This window comes from Stenella coeruleoalba, assembly GCF_951394435.1.
Source record: "Stenella coeruleoalba genome assembly, chromosome: 17".
Classification (NCBI taxonomy): domain Eukaryota; kingdom Metazoa; phylum Chordata; class Mammalia; order Artiodactyla; family Delphinidae; genus Stenella; species Stenella coeruleoalba.
In genome coordinates, this window is record NC_137163.1 from 6,656,032 (window position 1) to 6,672,878 (window position 16,847).

The window sequence follows — 16,847 nt, forward strand, 5'->3', positions numbered from 1 at the left end:
TACCCTCATCTCCACCAAACTCAGCCAATCAAAATTAATTTGTTGGCAGTGTAAGTCTGGTCAGTTAACCACATAGGCTCCTCCAAACTGGCTGAGGGGGAACTCCTCAGGAGGCTCAGACTGAATTCCCAAACGGCCTCTCAGGGCCAGGAAAACAGTGCCAAAGGCCTGCCATCAGGCTCTGCCTCGATGGATTTCTCGGTCCCTAAAACATTGAGATTCCTGTACATGCCAGGAGACGGTCTTTCCCATTCATCTGATAAGGCTGCTCAGAACCCTAGAGTTCCCAATTTCTGGAGGGACCAGGCAGAGAGAAAAGAAAAATGTTTCAATTCTACCCACAGGTGTAATTTACCCAGTTGCTGTAAGTCATAACCAGCTTGAGGGGAAGGGTTTCCCTCTATCTGCAAAACAGATCAAACCAGGAACATTCCAGACAAAACCCATAAAAATTATAACCATATTGACAAGTACACTCAGTAACCAATCTTTCTGTTAACTTTTAATGAAGCCATCAGGTTTTCCATTAGGATTCTTTAATTTCTTACCCAGTTCAGCAGTATATTCTAAAGTTTATCAGAGACGTGTTATTGTCAAAATGTGCTTAACTGTGAATCTTCTTGAAGATGAAGCACTTTTGCAAAAGCATCAGAGTAAAACAATAACTGTCTATAAAAGATGAAAGACTTAAAAAGTCATGGTTAAACACCTGATTACAATGTAATCGATAAACTTGGTTACAATAACTAGAATTATGACTGATTGTAATTTTATCCCTTGAAAACCATAACCTCTGGCAAAAACCAATAAGCAAGTCATTCTGCATTTCCTGATTGGAAAATTTAATGCTTTAGTCTTCCTCTCCTAAGCAGGCATAGGTAGATAAGCTTAGACCCACCCAGCAATTAATGTTCTAATATTTTATCCTATTTGAAATGACCCATGAATTTTCTTCTTTTAACTTAGTTTCCAAGTTACCGAAATCTGGAGAGACTATTTTAGATAGACATTCCCAAAACATAATTATTTCTATAGAGTTTACCTAGAGGCTCTTTTTTCTCCTTTACTCTTAGAGATCACAAAAGATGAAAGTTCCTGGGAGCCTAGGTAGATCATTTACTTCTCAAAGGCACAAGAGAAATACCAGTTCCTTCTAGAGAGCTAGCTTAACCAATTACAAAAGGCTCACTTAGATACAATAGCAGAGCCATTAGAGGGCACTGTTCTCCAGATCTCTCGGCAGCCCTCGCTCAGCAAGGACAGCCACCCTGGGATTTCCCCGCAACTTTGGAGCCCACGTGTTAGTGGACACCTGCCCCGAGATTACGCCCGCAGCTTTCGGGCCCCGCATGCTAGTGGACGGCCTCCGCAGCTTTCCATTCCCGACATTACGGCGCTCACGGGAGTCTCCTCCAGTTGTTGGGCTGCATCCTGCAGGCCTACAGGGCCTGTGCTTGCCCAGCTTCAAGGCCGAAGAAAGAGCCCAGAGTCAGCAACAGAGGCATCAGGGGTTTAATGGGTGGGGGAGCTTACAGGTCTGAAGCAAAGTCCGGGAGGGACACCCCACCGTGTGCGGGGCATGGAGGGCAGGACATGTTGGTAGCCCTCGTCCTCGGGGGGAAGGGGAGATTACCAGTTACAGGGAAATTGATGTCAGCTGGGCTCATTAGTTACAAGGGAAACCAGTCGAGGGGCACGCCCCTCACTGCCCCTTTGACAAGCTATCACTAGCTGGGGCCTGGGTCAAGTACACAGGAAGGTCAGTCATGTGAGTAGGGTGCAGGTGAAGCAGCCCTGGTCAGGCAGGGGATGGACAGAGAGCAAGAGTACAGCCATCTTGAGTGGCCTGACCGTGCGGTGCTCTTGTGGTGCTCTTGGTATGATCAGGTTCTTACCTTTGAACTTCTTTTAAAAGTTATTTTCCTTTATTAACTAATTTACTTTTCACTTAAATACTTCCTGAATACATTTTCTTTGGGTGTGTGTGTGCGTGTATATACTGGAAGATTAGTTGCCTGTGTAATTTAATTTTAAAAAGTATTTCTTAAGACTTTAATTAGACTTAGACTGTTAATATGACAAAATTTCTTCAAAAGTCTTTCATTAAGAACCTCAAGTCCTTTCTCTCCTCTTTGTCCAAGTCTATAAAGTTTGAGATTTCCAGAATCTTAGTTTCTCTCTAATGATTTCCATTCAGGTTTAACCTTCACAGTTCATTTCAAGTTGAGAGATGCTTGAAATGGTTTAATTAAACCTTTAACTGAGTAGTAATTGATTTATTATTTTGGCCTCCCTTTATAACATGAAGGTTCCTAAATCCTCTGGTTTATTTTATAGCCTTTTAATCTCTTTTGCTCGTGTTGGCAAAGGTCTGCAGAAGAGCCTTTTATTTTTCTCCCTTCTTGCTAATCAAATCTCTGGCTCTGGTCCAAGGAAAAAATTCCTTAACGGACCAAGTTCATTCTCCCTCTTGTATGTATGCATGAGTGTGTAAAAGAGAATGTGTGCATGTGTATCTGTGAGTGTGTGTTAGTGATGGGTGAGTGGGTGAGTGTGTGTGAGATGGGTGAGTGTGCGCTGGGTGAGTGTGTGTGTGTGATGGGTGAGTGTGTGCACACACTTGTTCATCCTGATGGAGGCGGAGACACTGGGCTTACCTGAGCAGGAATTTACGTGGGTCTGCTGAGAGCCGGGTTTTGGTTCTTCCATCATCTTCCCCTTTCATACTTCTAATAGGAACTCTTCGTTTCTCCTTTTGCTCTCTCCCTTCTCTCCCCTTCCCCTTCCCTCCTTCTTAATTTATTCCTTAATTGCACCTGCTGTATGCCTGGGTGCTGTGCTAGGTGCTGGGAGCACAGAGCAGGCCCAGGCACTGTCCTGCTGGTGCTGCCTCCTGGCTGGTGGGTGGCATTTGGACAAAGAGGCGGTTTCAGTGCAGTGGGGAAGGTGCTTCTCTGGGATTAGGTTTGGGCTGCTAAAGAGGGGGGACACGTGGTCTAGTTGGAGGGTGAAAGGAGGCTTCCCAGGGGAGGTTGGCGTCTAAGTTTAAATCTGTGTTGTCTCTTCTGGGCACTTACCACGAATAAAGTCACTCTGAGTGTGTAGGCATCCTGGACTCGCTGTCCCAGGAGCCTCTGAGCCCCGAGCCCTCTCGTTTGCTCTGGCAGGCAGCCTGGGGGCAGCGGGCTCCGATGGACTCAGGTTTCAGTGCTGGGGCTTTCATGGGATGCTGCGGCTGCGCTGGCGCACCTGCTGCTTTTGTGGGGATTACAAAAAGGTGTCTCCATCCTGGGCTGATGAGTTAGCAGTGGGTGTTCTTTCTGGGTGACCGAGGATAGAGTGCTCAGGGCTGACGCAGGCAGTGCAGGGCGCTCCGCCTGCTGGTGGAGCCTGACCTGGGACAGGGACAGGGATGGGGACAGGCCCCTGCCTGCCCTCTGTGGCCCTCACGCAGGGGTCAGCCTGCACCACAGCCACGGAGGGGCTGCTGGTGGCTTAGGCAAGTGGCTTTTGTTATCTGTTAAAGGGGGATAAGATATTAGCCTTTTTAAAAACGGATTCTGAGACAAATGCATGTTAGTACCTAACGTCTTAGAACCTGGTGTGTGCACGGTGCCCTTCTAGCCCTCCCACCCCCTGTGTATCCATCGGCTGTTCAGGTCGGGAGTTGGGTCACACTGAAGCTTGTGGCTGGGTGAACTATCATCGTTTTCCCGCAGAACTCAGAGTAGAGGTCAAAATGTGCTATTTCTATGCTCCGATATTAACCTAACTGGCGTGGATGTGAGGTTCACGGACTGAGGCAAACAGATCTGGGTTCAAATCCTAGCTTGGCTACTTCTGGGTCTTGGGGCAGACTGATTCATTTTCTTTTTTTTTTTTCCTCAGTTTTTTTTAGAATAATTAATTTTTGGCTGCATTAGGTCTTCGTTGCTGCACGCGGGCTTTCTCTAGTTGCGGCGAGCGGGGCTACTCTTTGTTGCGGTGCACGGGCTTCTCATTGCGGTGGCTTCTCTTGTTGCAGAGCATGGGCTCTAGGTGCGCGGGCTCAGTCGTTGTGGCACGTGGCTCAGTAGTTGTGGCTCACAGGCTCTAGAGCACAGGCTCAGTAGTTGTGGCGCACGGGCTTAGTTGCTCCGCGGCATGTGGGATCTTCCTGGACCAGGGCTGGAACCCACATCCCTTGCCTTGGCAGGCGGATTCTTAACCACTGCGCCACCAGGGAAGCCCTGATTAATTTTCTTAAGCCTCAGTGTCCTCTGTAGAATGGGAAATCCTCAGGGATTTGCTGGGCACTGCACGTGAAGGGCTTAGCATGTGCCTGAGACGTATGTGCCTAGTGATTGTTAATTGTTGCTGTTATTTATGTGGCATTTCCACATGATCGCTGCTAAAACCACAGGGAGCAGTCTTGGGGTGCCCTCTGCCTCCCTGGAGCCTTGCATTATAGGGCAGGCTGCAGCCTGTCCTGTAGAGGGGTGCTGCGTCCCTGAAAACCTAAATGCCCCTAAAAGCCCCACGGTCCCTTGTTTCTGACATCATTCACTGTCCCTCTGTTGCTGCCTGGGCTCCTGGGAGCTAAATGTTGGGGAGGCTGACTGTCAGGGCCTGGCAGTGTTAGTGGTTCAGGATATTCCTAAATTATCGAGTTGGTGTGGCTGGAGGCTGAGCTGCAAAGTGGGAGTTGGAAGGCTGGCTTTATCCTTGGTCTTAGGCAGAGTGGAATTTATACACCTCTAATTCTATATTGGCTTTCTCGGTGTGTGAGATGTTTTAAAATGAAGAAATCGAGGCAAAAGTGCCTTAATGAACAAGAATGGGTGTACGTCGAGGAATCACACGATCTAACAGCGGACGGACTGGGAAGGTAATAGTGTCTTCAGAGAGACAGTCCAAGTCAGAACACGCACGCCTGTAGCCATAACAATGCGCAGTCACCATATGTCGGTCACCTTCTAAGTGCTGTGCTCAGCATTTCAATGGACTGCTGTTTATCAATGGTGACTGTATAGAATAGAGGCAGTTTTGTGTTTATCTTTCATGTTAGAAACTGAGGCTGGCGGGGATTTGAACTTAGGCCTGCCCAACTCCCAGCTGCTGTTCTCTGCAGTGCACCTCTTGGCTCCACTACCATGTCCAGAACTGACCCGAGGGCCACCAGACTCAGCAGAAAGATCTGGGCGGTGAAGAAGGAACCCAGATCCTGGGTCTGCCAGCTCAGTGGAAGGTCCTGGAAAATGTGCCAAGTCCCTTCAACCTTTGGGTCGGTCCTTCGTTTCTTTTCCTATTGAGGAGTTAGATTTGCTGCATCCATCTCTGAAGGTTTTTATGAGGATAAAATGTGATAGTAGCTGGGAAAGTGCCTCACGAACTTGAGTAGTATACACATAAAGGGCTTATGTTATTAGATTTTTGATAATGTTGAGGTTTCTTTCATGATGCTCATGTCATCTTTTGGGCTGATTCTTTCCGTCCCTTGCTAGGTCAGGTCTTGGCTCTACAAGGATAATTTTCTGCCTGTGAGGAAGTTGTCCCCAGTAGTGGATTTGGGACGGGGTCGAGATGCACCGTGGCTTGCCCCTTTCTTCCTGTTGGAAACTTGGGACCTAGGAAATGCCTTGTTTTCGAAATGCATCTTTTCCTATTAAGCAGCCGATCAACGTGTGTATTTCTGTATTAAGTATCTGCTACGTCTCCAGCTCGGCCCGAGATCCTGTGGGACCTCAGGGTGTATGATGGAAGGTGGGGGGAGAGCAACACAGTCAGGAAATGGTGTGGGTGAGCTTGCACACGTGTGTGCCTTACACGCAACTGCGGGGCCAGCCAGGGTCGGCCGAGCTGCCTCACAGAGGAGGTACTGAGATGTGAACTGGGCCTGGAGTTAGGGTTCTGATTGGGGTGCAGGAGGGCGCACAGCACAAGGAAGCAAAAAAGAGGCAGGTGTTCCCTCTGCATATTTAGGGAGGCCTAGAACACTGCCCTGAGTGGTTGAGAGAGAGAGCGAGCACGCATGCGCACGTGTGTGTTTCTGTGTGTTTGTGCACGCGTGCGCACATGTGTAGGGTGAACTGTGTGATAAAGGGCCTGGAAAGCCAGGTCTCAGAGTCGTGGGGCAAAGTCCTCAAGAACAATGGAAAGTTCTAGAGCAAGAGAGTGGCAGTGAGACAGGGGGTGGAGGCTGAGAGAGACCAGAGCAGAAAGCTGGACTCTGAGATGCCGTGCAGGGGTCTAGGTGAGCAGAGACAGGGTGTACGGGCAGGTGTCTTCAGGACAAAATCCACAGAGTTCAGTGATGCCTGAGTAGAGGAATTCAGGGAACAGGAGCAGGAACTGAAATTTCCTCCATTCAGACGCCATTAAAATGTGTCAATTTAGAGGCGACAGGATTTTCCTCGCCCCGTTTTGCCTTCTCCGCTCTTCTGTACCGTGGGGGTAGTTGACAGCAGCAACTCGTTTTCGGTGCTTAAATGATTCCAAGTGCGTTTATGCATGTTTCATTTTTAGCTAACTAATTGGTCTTGAGGATCTGAATTATGGATGCAGCAAGATGTAAGATTAGTTTTGTCACCGTCGTGTTAGAGGTTTTCCAGAGCTTTCAGGGCTGATTTTATGTTTCTTCCTTGACGGCAGATTGCACCCTGCTTGTTGGGGTGCAGCACCACGATTTACGGGGTGCCCACTGGGTGGGACACCGGGTCACATGCTGGGGCATAAAAAGCCATCGGGACAGGACTCAGTCTTCAGGGGGTCCTGCCTGTGGAGAGACACATGCATGACTCTTGGGTCCGGCCGGCCGTGCTGCACTCCCGCTGTGTGGGGAGAGGGGTCGCACCCATGGGCACCGCGGCTGCCGCCTGCTCTGGGCGTCCCCAGGGAGAGGGCGCTGGGTACCCTGCTGCCATGAGTGCCGAATCTGAACCTGAGGGGAAGGGCACGGTTTCTGCAAGACTTTGACGTCTGCCCAGGATTGCTGACGCCAGCCACAAATTTGAGGGTTCCCAGGGCCACCCACGCTTCTGCAGCTAGGTACGAGCTTGAGGCACCCAAAGGACTCCCTCAGGTTGGATAATTTTCTAGAATGACTCACAGAACTCAGGAAAGCACTGTACTTGTGATGACAGTTCTAAACAAAAAGGGTACAGGTCAGAACGAGCCAAAGGGGGAGATGCCTGGGTGAGGTCGGGATGGGGGAGGGGGTTCTAGACAAGGGGCTTTCGGTCCCCCTCCCACACCCGTGGTGTCCTGGACGCCGCTGCCTTCTTCTGGCTACATTACATGACAGGACTCGAGTATTTCCAACCAGGGATGCTCACCCGAGCCTTTGGTGTCCAGAGATGTTTGGGGCTCGATGACACACTGCTCACGTGGCTGTCCCCCAGTCTCCAGCTTCTCCTGGGGGTCAGACTAAGACCTCTCTTCTCCAGTTCATCCAGAGGTCGGAACTGATCTGACCTGTTGCAGAGCCCCTGAAACAAGTCACAGCGTTAGTCCTATGGCTAAAGCCCCTGTGCACATGGGCACTGCTGTCAGGCAGGGCCTTCCAGGGGCCTAGAGCTCACCCCCAGTGGCTGAGGGCAGACCTCTCTACGGGTAAAGCCCCTTCTTCACTACACAGCTGCATCCTCAGGACATTTCAGAGGAGGACCTCAGTCTGCGTGGCGGGGTGCGGAGTCTGGCATCAGGGTTGGGACCACGGTCTCCTACAAACTGTTAAGCAACACGTTTCTGCAGCTCAGCGGATGGGACACGAGGTGGGCGTTTTGTAGCCTCTTTGCGAACTCTGCTCCTCTATTAACTGCTGCTTCAGTAAGTTGCTGTTGTAAAGAGTAATAAGGAGGAGAATTTTAATGACTTCGAGGTGAAGAGTTTGTCCTCACTGCACCTCCCTTTCCTCACCTCCCCCTCCAGCCTCCCTTCCGCATTGGCTGGGCCTCCTGTCCACACAGCTGACATTCTCCTTGGTAAAATTTCAGTGTGGCCAGAGGGATCCAAGGGGCTTGTGCCCTTGCTCATTTGTTCTGGTCTCTTCGTTTGCTTTCTTGTTGTTTAGTACTTTTTTCTCCCCTGTTCCTGACCACCCCCATCCTCGTCTCCGACATGTCCGGTGAGATAGAGGGAAGGCAGTGACTGTGTGTTGGGCTGGGCTGCCCTGGCCATGGAAGGCCCTGGTTCGGAGCTCTAGGTCAAGGGGGAGCCATGCTTAGCACTGCAGCTCAGTGGAAACTCTGCTCTGCAGGGAGCTCCCCGTCTCAGCTCCTCCCCCATGCTGGTGCCTGATCCCTCTGAGCTCTTGGGGACCCCACGTCACAGCAGGCTTCTCTGTCCAGAGCCCTCATTGTCATGCTGCTCTTTCCCTGCAGACTTTGCTCAGGAACCTTCCTGCCCTCTTCGCCCGCCCCATGGCTTTCCTGTCTCATTTGGGAGCACAAGTGACCCACTTAAGGGGTCCTCACGGTGGTAGCAGTGGGCACTGTGGCTGACGTTTTCTGGGCAGAACCGTAGCCTTGGGGAGAGCAGGAGGGACCTTGAACGTATCATAATTCCGCAGATGACATTCCCTCAAGATGGTGCTAGAAGCTAGGACCCTTCCTCTGCCCTGATGTTCAGATGCAAAGAGGGCTGCTGACATGCCGTGCCTTAGCCAGACAGGTGGCTCTCCAAAGATGGCATGGCGGCCAGGCTGTGCTGGCCCCCTGCTTGGCCTTCTCTGGGTACCCCTCAAGTCACATCACCTAAGACACACCACTCCACCTTCACACAACGGCACGATGCCCCCTGACCCCACTCACCCATCTTAATTCCCACCTTCCCTTGGAGACAAGTGCCTTAACAATGAATGCTAATTAAGAAGAAATACAAGATGAAAAATGATTTGAAACTTACTCTGAAGCAGCTCTGATCATGACATTTAAATCATTTGGTTTCTAGGAAACTTGAAAAATATTGTCTTTAGTCCTGTAATTGGTGGCTTTAGATTGTAATTATTTTTTCTCTTTTTCATCAGAACAATTTGCATCTAATAATTATGATGCCTTGAAATAGTCTGAATAGTTGTGTAGCTCATTAAGAGCACGAAAAGCCAAGCAGCCTTTGAGAACGCTTTGCAAAGAAGTCCTTAGCAAGTTTCTGAGAACTGGATTTCAGTGGAAATGGTGGGTCATAAGGAGCCTGGTTTGTGAACTGGGGGCTGATGGTCACAACTTAAAATCCTCCCCGGGACTTCCCAGGCGGTCCAGTGGCTAGGACTCCACACTTCCACTGCAGGGGGCATAGGTTTGATCCCTGCTCGGGGAGCTAAGATCCCACAGGCTGCTCGGCCAAAACAAAAACAAAAACAGAAACGTCCTCCCCGCCTTACAGAAGAAGCACGTGCAAAGGTTCTGATAAAGTGATGTTCTTTTTTTTTTTTTTAAATTAATTTATTTTAGCTGTGTTGGGTCTTCGTTTCTGTGCGAGGGCCTTCTCCAGTTGCGGCGAGCGGGGGCCACTCTTCATCGCAGTGCGCGGGCCTCTCACTGTCGCGGCCTCTCTTGTTGCGGAGCACAGACTCCAGATGCGCAGGCTCAGTAGTTGTGGCTCACGGGCCCAGTTGCTCCGCGGCATGTGGGATCTTCCCAGACCAGGGCTCGAACCCGTGTCCCCCGTGTTGGCAGGCAGATTCTCAACCACTGTGCCACCAGAGAAGCCCTAAAGTGATATTCTTAAGTCACATTATTACAGAATTGATTATATAGTAGCATAGAGGTGCAGAGATATTAGCAGTAAAGATTGTTTGCAGCTGTTCATTTCTGGAACTGCTTCAGACTTTCCTCTTTTAATAAAACGTGGAACCAAACGTATTTCCACACTTGGAAATTGAGTGCATGCCCTGCACTGTCGCCTCCTGTGACTACATGGTGCCCTCTTGCTTCCTTCATAGAGTTTTCGGTCATGAAGAGGAAGAGAGGCAGGCCAAAGGGGTCCACGAAGAAGGCCAGCCCTGAAGAGGAACTGGCGGAAAACAACGTTATTCCCAGCGGGGACAGCCCGCGGGCCCCCGAGGGAGGGGGCAGCCTGACTCCCAGCAGCCTGGAGTGCAGCAAGTGCTGCCGGAAGTTCTCCAACCCACGCCAGCTGCGGAAGCATATCTGCATCATCGTGCTGGACCTGGGCGAGGAGGAGGGAGAGGCCGGTGAGTGCTGCCCGAGGGCCGACCGCGTCACCTTCTGATAACTCACACGGATGTAACTACTCACATCCGTGTTTACGTGTTCACTTGTTACTTGGAAATCGCACATATTTAGACATGTCCCACCTATCTAGAAAGTGCTCATTTTTGCAATGATTACTGACTGTTACTGTACATCATCTTGGAATCGAGTGTATCATCTGGTAGCTGATGCCCCCAGAGCGCAGGTCACGGTGGGTACTTGAGTTAGACGCTTGCGGGGGCGTTGCAGAGAGGGTCAGACAGTCTCTGTGCTCTCGAGCTTATGTTTGGGGTAAGACAATGGGCTTTTAAAATGCAAAGTGTTACAGGATAATAAATCAGGAGTTGAGAAAGTGTTCTGATGGGAATTCCGGACTGAGCCTGGTGTCGCAGTTTGGGTGGCATTTGGAGTAAAGGAGGGAGGGTGTCTCAGTGGATGAGTGGGACCATGTGAACAGAAGAGCAGACACTGGGATGCTCGAGGCCCCAGTGAGTGATCTTGATGGCCTAGATTGTGGCAGGTATTCTTGAAGAAAGTAAAGAATACCAGGTGCTTCCTCCAGGTAAGTACTTAGCAAGGCTTCAGCTCTGAAATAACTTCTAAAAGAGGCCGAAGGACATGTGAGTGTGAGTAGGGAACGTCACCTAGACGGCTTTCTAGGAGGGCCGAAACGGCAAGATTGCACCAGAGAGCTGAGGGCCTCTGCTGTCGTGCTGCTGTTTTTGTTTGATTCTTGCACCATTTTTGAAGTTTTCAAACCACGTCTGAGAATTTAGGAAGTTCTTACTGTGTTTTGTACCACGCTAAGCATGCAGTTCTGGTTACGGATTTGGGCTTTGGACTATGGCTGCCTGGGTTTGAATCATAGCTCTAGTACTTACTAACTTCATTCTGCTTTATTTTCCTCATCTGTAAAATGGGAATAAAAACAGCACTAGCTAATATGATTACTCTGAGGATTCAATGAGACAGGACTTCGTACAGTGCTTAGAACGGTACTTGCCGTTTCAAAAGCACCCCATAAGACTGACATGTGCACACTGCTATACTTAAAATGGATAACCAGCAAGGACCTACTGTGTAGCACAGGGAACTCTGCTCAATGTTACGTGGCAGCCTGGATGGGAGGGGAGTTCGGGGGAGAAAGGATACATGTATATGTATGGTTGAGTCGCTTTGCTGTGAACATGAAACTGTTACAACGTTGTTAATCGGCTGTACTCCAATATAAAATAAAAAGTTAAAAGAGAAACACCCCATAAATGTTAGCTGTTACTGTTACTCATAGCCATATGGACTCAGTGCTATTGCTGGCCTTCCTGTTTTATAGATAAGAGCATTCAGACACTAAGACATTAAGCAATTTGTCCGGGGTTCTTTAGCTAGAAAGGGATCTTGGCCTTTGAACCCAGACTGTCTGACTCTGAACCCCAATTCTTAAGTCCTAGAAACACCTCCCAACAGTGGAGCAAGACCCTTGGTGTGTAAAATCCTAGCACAGATTGGGTGAATTATTGAGATAAGACATCACCTCATATTTATCAAACATCTAGGTAGGTGGCCAAGGCTCATTGCCAACACCTGTTGCAAGTTGTAGAAAACACAAAATGTTGTTCTTTCCTTTAAACTGCTCTTAAGGTGACCACGTGAGCTCTTACTAGGCTGCAGGGGCTGATGCAAATACTGGACACGGATTCAAACAAGGTAAGGCAGCGGGCTGGCCGCCGTCCCAAGATAGAGCGTGAGTACTCACCGTGTGAGAGACGGGGCAGGAGCACGGTGGTTTCGGAGGAAGCAGCATCTTGCTTCAGAGCCTAATGTCCTTTCGGCAAATACACAGAGTTCTAGCAATAAGGTGGCCGATGGCGGAAGGGTTAGGAGGCCACGGCCCTGCACCTGAGGCGCTCATCTCCAGGGGATTCGTTCCCTCCGGCCCTGCTCATGCAGTTGCTCCCCTCCTCTCTCCACCCACGTCCCCTGCTCTCTGAGTGTGTCGCACGCGCCCACACATGCACCCCGCCCCGGCCCCCGCTCTCTTTTTCTAGCACAAATACTCAATGGTTGTCTCGTTTTAACCAGAGGGGCCAGATCTAGCCATCAGGGCAGCTCTGCGTGTACTGGCCCGAGTCCTTCTGAGAACCCAAGTCTCTGCTCATTCAGGGCTGTCTCGTTGAGAGTCTGTTTTGGTGTTGTGCCTTCACATGGCTGGCTTGTCCTATCAGTCCCCCTCTGAGAGACTCCTGGGCTTTCTGCACCGTTGTGGTTAGAAATCAGGGATATCCTCTTCAGCAGCACCGAACATTCTGGCTGTTGATTCCTCCAGGCTTTAGGCCTAGATCTAACTTGGAGGGCGTGTGAGAAGTTCAGCCCGGTCCGTGGATGTTCCCCCAGGCTGTGCTGCCCTCGGGGGTTTCTTCCCAAAACACACTTCTGCAGTGTCTCCCCTTCACAGGAAAGTGCAGACTCTTCACCTGGGTATTCACGGCCCTCACTGAAAGGATCTTTCATGGAGCTCTGCGGCGTCACTTTTCCACGCCATATAGTATTCCGTTGTTCATGCCAACCACGGTACATTTAGTGAAATTTAGGTTATTTCCATATTTTTTGCTGTTATAAATATTGCTCTAATAAACATTCCCTTATGTATATGTATGCGTTTGTGTATGTGTATATATGTGTATGTGTGGATTATTATTTGTTATTTTTGTGGGATAAATTCCTAAAAGTAGAACTACTGGGCCAGAAAGTGTATTACATATAGCCAAATTGCCCCCTAGAAAGCTCACACCAATTTAGATTCCAAAAGTATCCAAGAGTACCAATTGGATATTATCATTGTTATTTGTTTTCTTTTTTAATACCTGGAATGATATAAAAAATACTAAGAAGAAAGTAAAAATAATCCAAACTTTCACTGCCTAGGTATAAGGTCTATTACACTGTGTAAAAAAAGTGAAGAAAGGTCTTTCTCACTTCTATGTATGTTCATATACATTTTTCAGAAATGAGGTCATATATAATGTTCTGTGATCTTTTTTCACTCAGTAATGGAGCAGATAAATTTTTCATGTCAGTATTTTTTCTTTAACAAGCTGTTTTGTAGCACATTCTATGTTGCAGATACTGTTCTCAGTATTTTACAACTATTACCAATAGCTCATTTCATTATCATGGCAACATCATAGGCACTATTATCATTCCCACTTTATAGACCAGGAAACTGAGGCACAGAGAAGTTCAGGAGTTTGCTAACATCACACAGCCCGTAAGGGATGGAGCTGGACTCTGAATGCACATATTCTGGCTGCAGGGTCTGTGCTTTTGATTGCGATGCTCTGCTTTCTTACTGAAAACAGTCAGTAAATGTAGATTTTTGTCATTTTTAAAGGCCACGCAGCATTTCATTGTGTGCATGGGCCATAAGTTTTCCTTCATTGGTCTCCAGTTGATTGACACTGAATATTGTTTTAAATTTTTCTCCCTGATTAAAAACAAACAAACAAAAAACTACCGGGGTGTACAATTGAGCATGCATTTTTATTTTATTATTACTATATTTGTACTTGTGTCTTTATTATCTTAGGTAAATACCTAGTAATGTAATTCTCGGGTTAATAGGACATCTTTTAGGTCACATATTTTATGAGTCCATGTATATGTAATATTCAGAAGAGATAAATCCATAGAGACAGAAGACTGTTGGTGGTTACCAGGGGCTGGAGGAGAGGGGAGAATGGGGACAAACTGCTTAATGGGTACAGGTTTTATTTTGAATGATAGAAAAGTTTTGGAACTAGATAAAGGTGGTGTTTGCACAACATTATGAATGTTCTAAATGTCCCTGGATTGTTCACTCTAAAATGGTTAATTTTATGTTATGTGAGTTTTATCTGAATAAATCATATGACAACTTTAGTTGATAAAATAACAATAAAACTATTTGAACAAAACAAACAAACAAAAAATAGGGCATCTTGGGCTTCCCTGGTGGCGCAGTGGTTGAGAGTCCACCTGCCGATGCAGGAGACATGGGTTTGTGCCCCGGTCTGGGAAGATCCCACGTGCCGCGGAGTGGCTGGGCCCGTGAGCCATGGCCGCTGAGCCTGCGCGTCCGGAGCCTGTGCTCCGCAACGGGAGAGGCCACAACAGTGAGAGGCCCGCGTACCGCAAAAAAAAAAAAAAAAAAAAAAATAGGGCATCTTTTACGTTTTGACACATACGCATGTTGTCAAGCTACCCGGTAGACTGTGTCTATCTGTTATTTTTCCGACTTTGGCTGTGTCCTCATATCCGCCTTTACCCTCTTTATCCTGGGTTGTGTCAGTCTTATCCTGTTAATCTCTAGTGTGAACAATTTTCTTTAATTATTTTAATTTGCCTCTATTTGGTCACTCGTGGACTCTCTTATTGCAGTTATTAGGGGTTTTTGTTTTGTGTGTAATTCAGGGCATTCCTCGCTCACGCCCTTTACTTGTTACACTTTTAGATCACCATATATTCTGAAAATATTTTCCAGTTTTATCATTTTTCTTTTAATTTCATTTGTAGAATTGCTTCCTTTGTCTTTTGCGTTTTACTGTAGTTTTAAATATCAGCATTGTCACTACTGTCAAATATTTCTTTTAAATTTCTTGCCCTTTTTATCATAGATTAGAACACTTACCTATACCCCAAAATAATAAACAACCTTCTATATATTCCTCTGTTATTTGTATGGTTTCATTTTTTATCTATATCTTTGATCCTTCTGGAAATTGTAATTCTGTGAAAGTTGTGAAGTAAGACAGTTATATATATTTGATCAATAACTAAGGGGAAAGGAATGATCTTCATAAGCACAATTTGAGAAAGTAATAAGGGTCTGCTTCCAAGTCTAAGAAACGCTTTAAAAAATAAAGCTTCATATTTTGAAACAATTACTGGAATAATAGGAAGTTGCAAAGATGGTAGAGAAAGGTTTCATGTACCCTTTACCCTCTTCCCCCCAGTGGTGACGTCTTACATAACTACAGCACAATGTCAAGTTCAGGACCTTGACAGTGAGATACTGTGTGCGTCGTTCATCATTCATCACACGTGTAGGTTTGTGTAGCCACTGTGGCAGTTGGGAGACAGGACTGTTCGTCACCACAGATGTCTCCCTTGTATTCCCACTTTATAGTCACCCCACAACCACTGATCGCCAACCCTGTGATTTTGTCATTTCGAGAATGTTACACCAACTGAGTCACACAATATGTGACCTTCTAGGATTGGCTCAGAAAACCCCCTTTTCAAACCAATTTCATAATTTTATAATTGAGGAAGTTGAGGTCCAGAAGTGATGATTATCCAGAGTCACACAGCTCCTCGGACGTAGGGCTGGGTACCATCCCATGTGTCCCCACTCCTACCCTGTGGCTGGCCCAGCTCTACCATGTTTGTGTCTTAAAACCAGTCTCATTTCTACTTCATGGATGTTGATTTTGTTCATTTCAGTGTACCTCTCTCAGCTTTTTCTCTAACCTCATGGGAAATGAAAGTTCCATCCTGTATGGTCCTGATGTTTATTTCCTATTCTGTAATTAATTAGGCAGTCTCTTCAGCAGTGGCAGACAGGCACAGTCCTTTCTAATACGATTATCAGCTTCCTCCAGTGCTAAGCTGTATAGAAAATGGCCTCGTAGTCCATTGATTTGAATGACCTAAGTGCACTTTAATTTAACAGATACCAAATGGAAAGGTAGAAGCTCTGGGTGTTTTTCCCTTTCTGGCCACTGCTGAAGCTTCTAAAATATGCAGAAATGACCTTACGCCCAGCTGCCTCATGGCTGACATCGCTGTGATGATTGCTCCACGTTCCTTAGTTTGCCAAGCACAATATTACAATTTGGAAAATTCTTGCATAATTGTTTTAATTCATGCTCTGTAAAGAGCAGTTTAGTGACATTTTAAAGAATTGACCTTGACTCTTTTGCTTGTTAAAACAATTAGAAGAAAACAAAATAAGCTTTCTCCCTACACTGAACCATGGCAAGTTAAAATACTTTTTTTTTTTTTTTTTTGTGCTGTATGCGGGCCGCTTACCGTTGTGGCCTCTCCCGTTGCGGAGCACAGGCTCCAGACGCTCAGGCTCAGCAGCCATGGCTCAGGGGCCCAGTCGCTCTGTGGCATGTGGGATCCTCCCGGACCGGGGCACGAACCCGCGTCCCCTGCATCAGCAGGCGGACTCCCAAGCACTGCGCTACCAGGGAAGCGCCCTAAAATAATATTTTTGATATATATTAAACATTTATTTATTTACTTACTTACTTTATTTATTTATTTGTGGTACGTGGGCCTCTCACTGTTGTGGCCTCTCCCACTGTGGAGCACAGGCTCCGGACGCGCAGGCTCAGCGACCATGGCTCACGGGCTCAGCCGCTCCGCGGCATGTGGGATCTTCCCGGACCGGGGCACGAACCCATGTCCCCTGCATCGGCAGGCAGACTCCCAACCACTGCGCCACCAGGGAAGCACCCTAAGATAATATTTTGATATATATATTCAACATTTATTTATTTTATTCTGAATTTGAATAATAAAAGAAACCAGGAAAAGAGATTTTTTTTTCCCAATGACATTATGTGGAACAGCTGGTGTTTTTGAAAAACACTTTGCAGCCTCTACAGAAATCAA

The 16,847-nt window shown here is 47.4% G+C and overlaps 1 protein-coding gene across 7 annotated transcripts in view; it reads left to right on the top strand.

Moving 5' to 3' along the window:
- The window catches only part of ZFAT (zinc finger and AT-hook domain containing), a 376,612-nt gene that overhangs the window by 34,103 nt on the left and 325,662 nt on the right, over nt 1–16,847 (top strand). For all 7 annotated transcript variants that reach the window (XR_013824727.1, XM_079902395.1, XM_079902396.1 and 4 more), the window contains one exon: nt 9,920–10,171. Coding sequence is in view for 6 of the 7 variants with exons in the window: in XM_079902395.1 (XP_079758521.1) it covers nt 9,920–10,171 (252 nt within the window). In the remaining variant the exon portion in view is untranslated. The remainder of the gene's footprint in view (nt 1–9,919; nt 10,172–16,847) is intronic.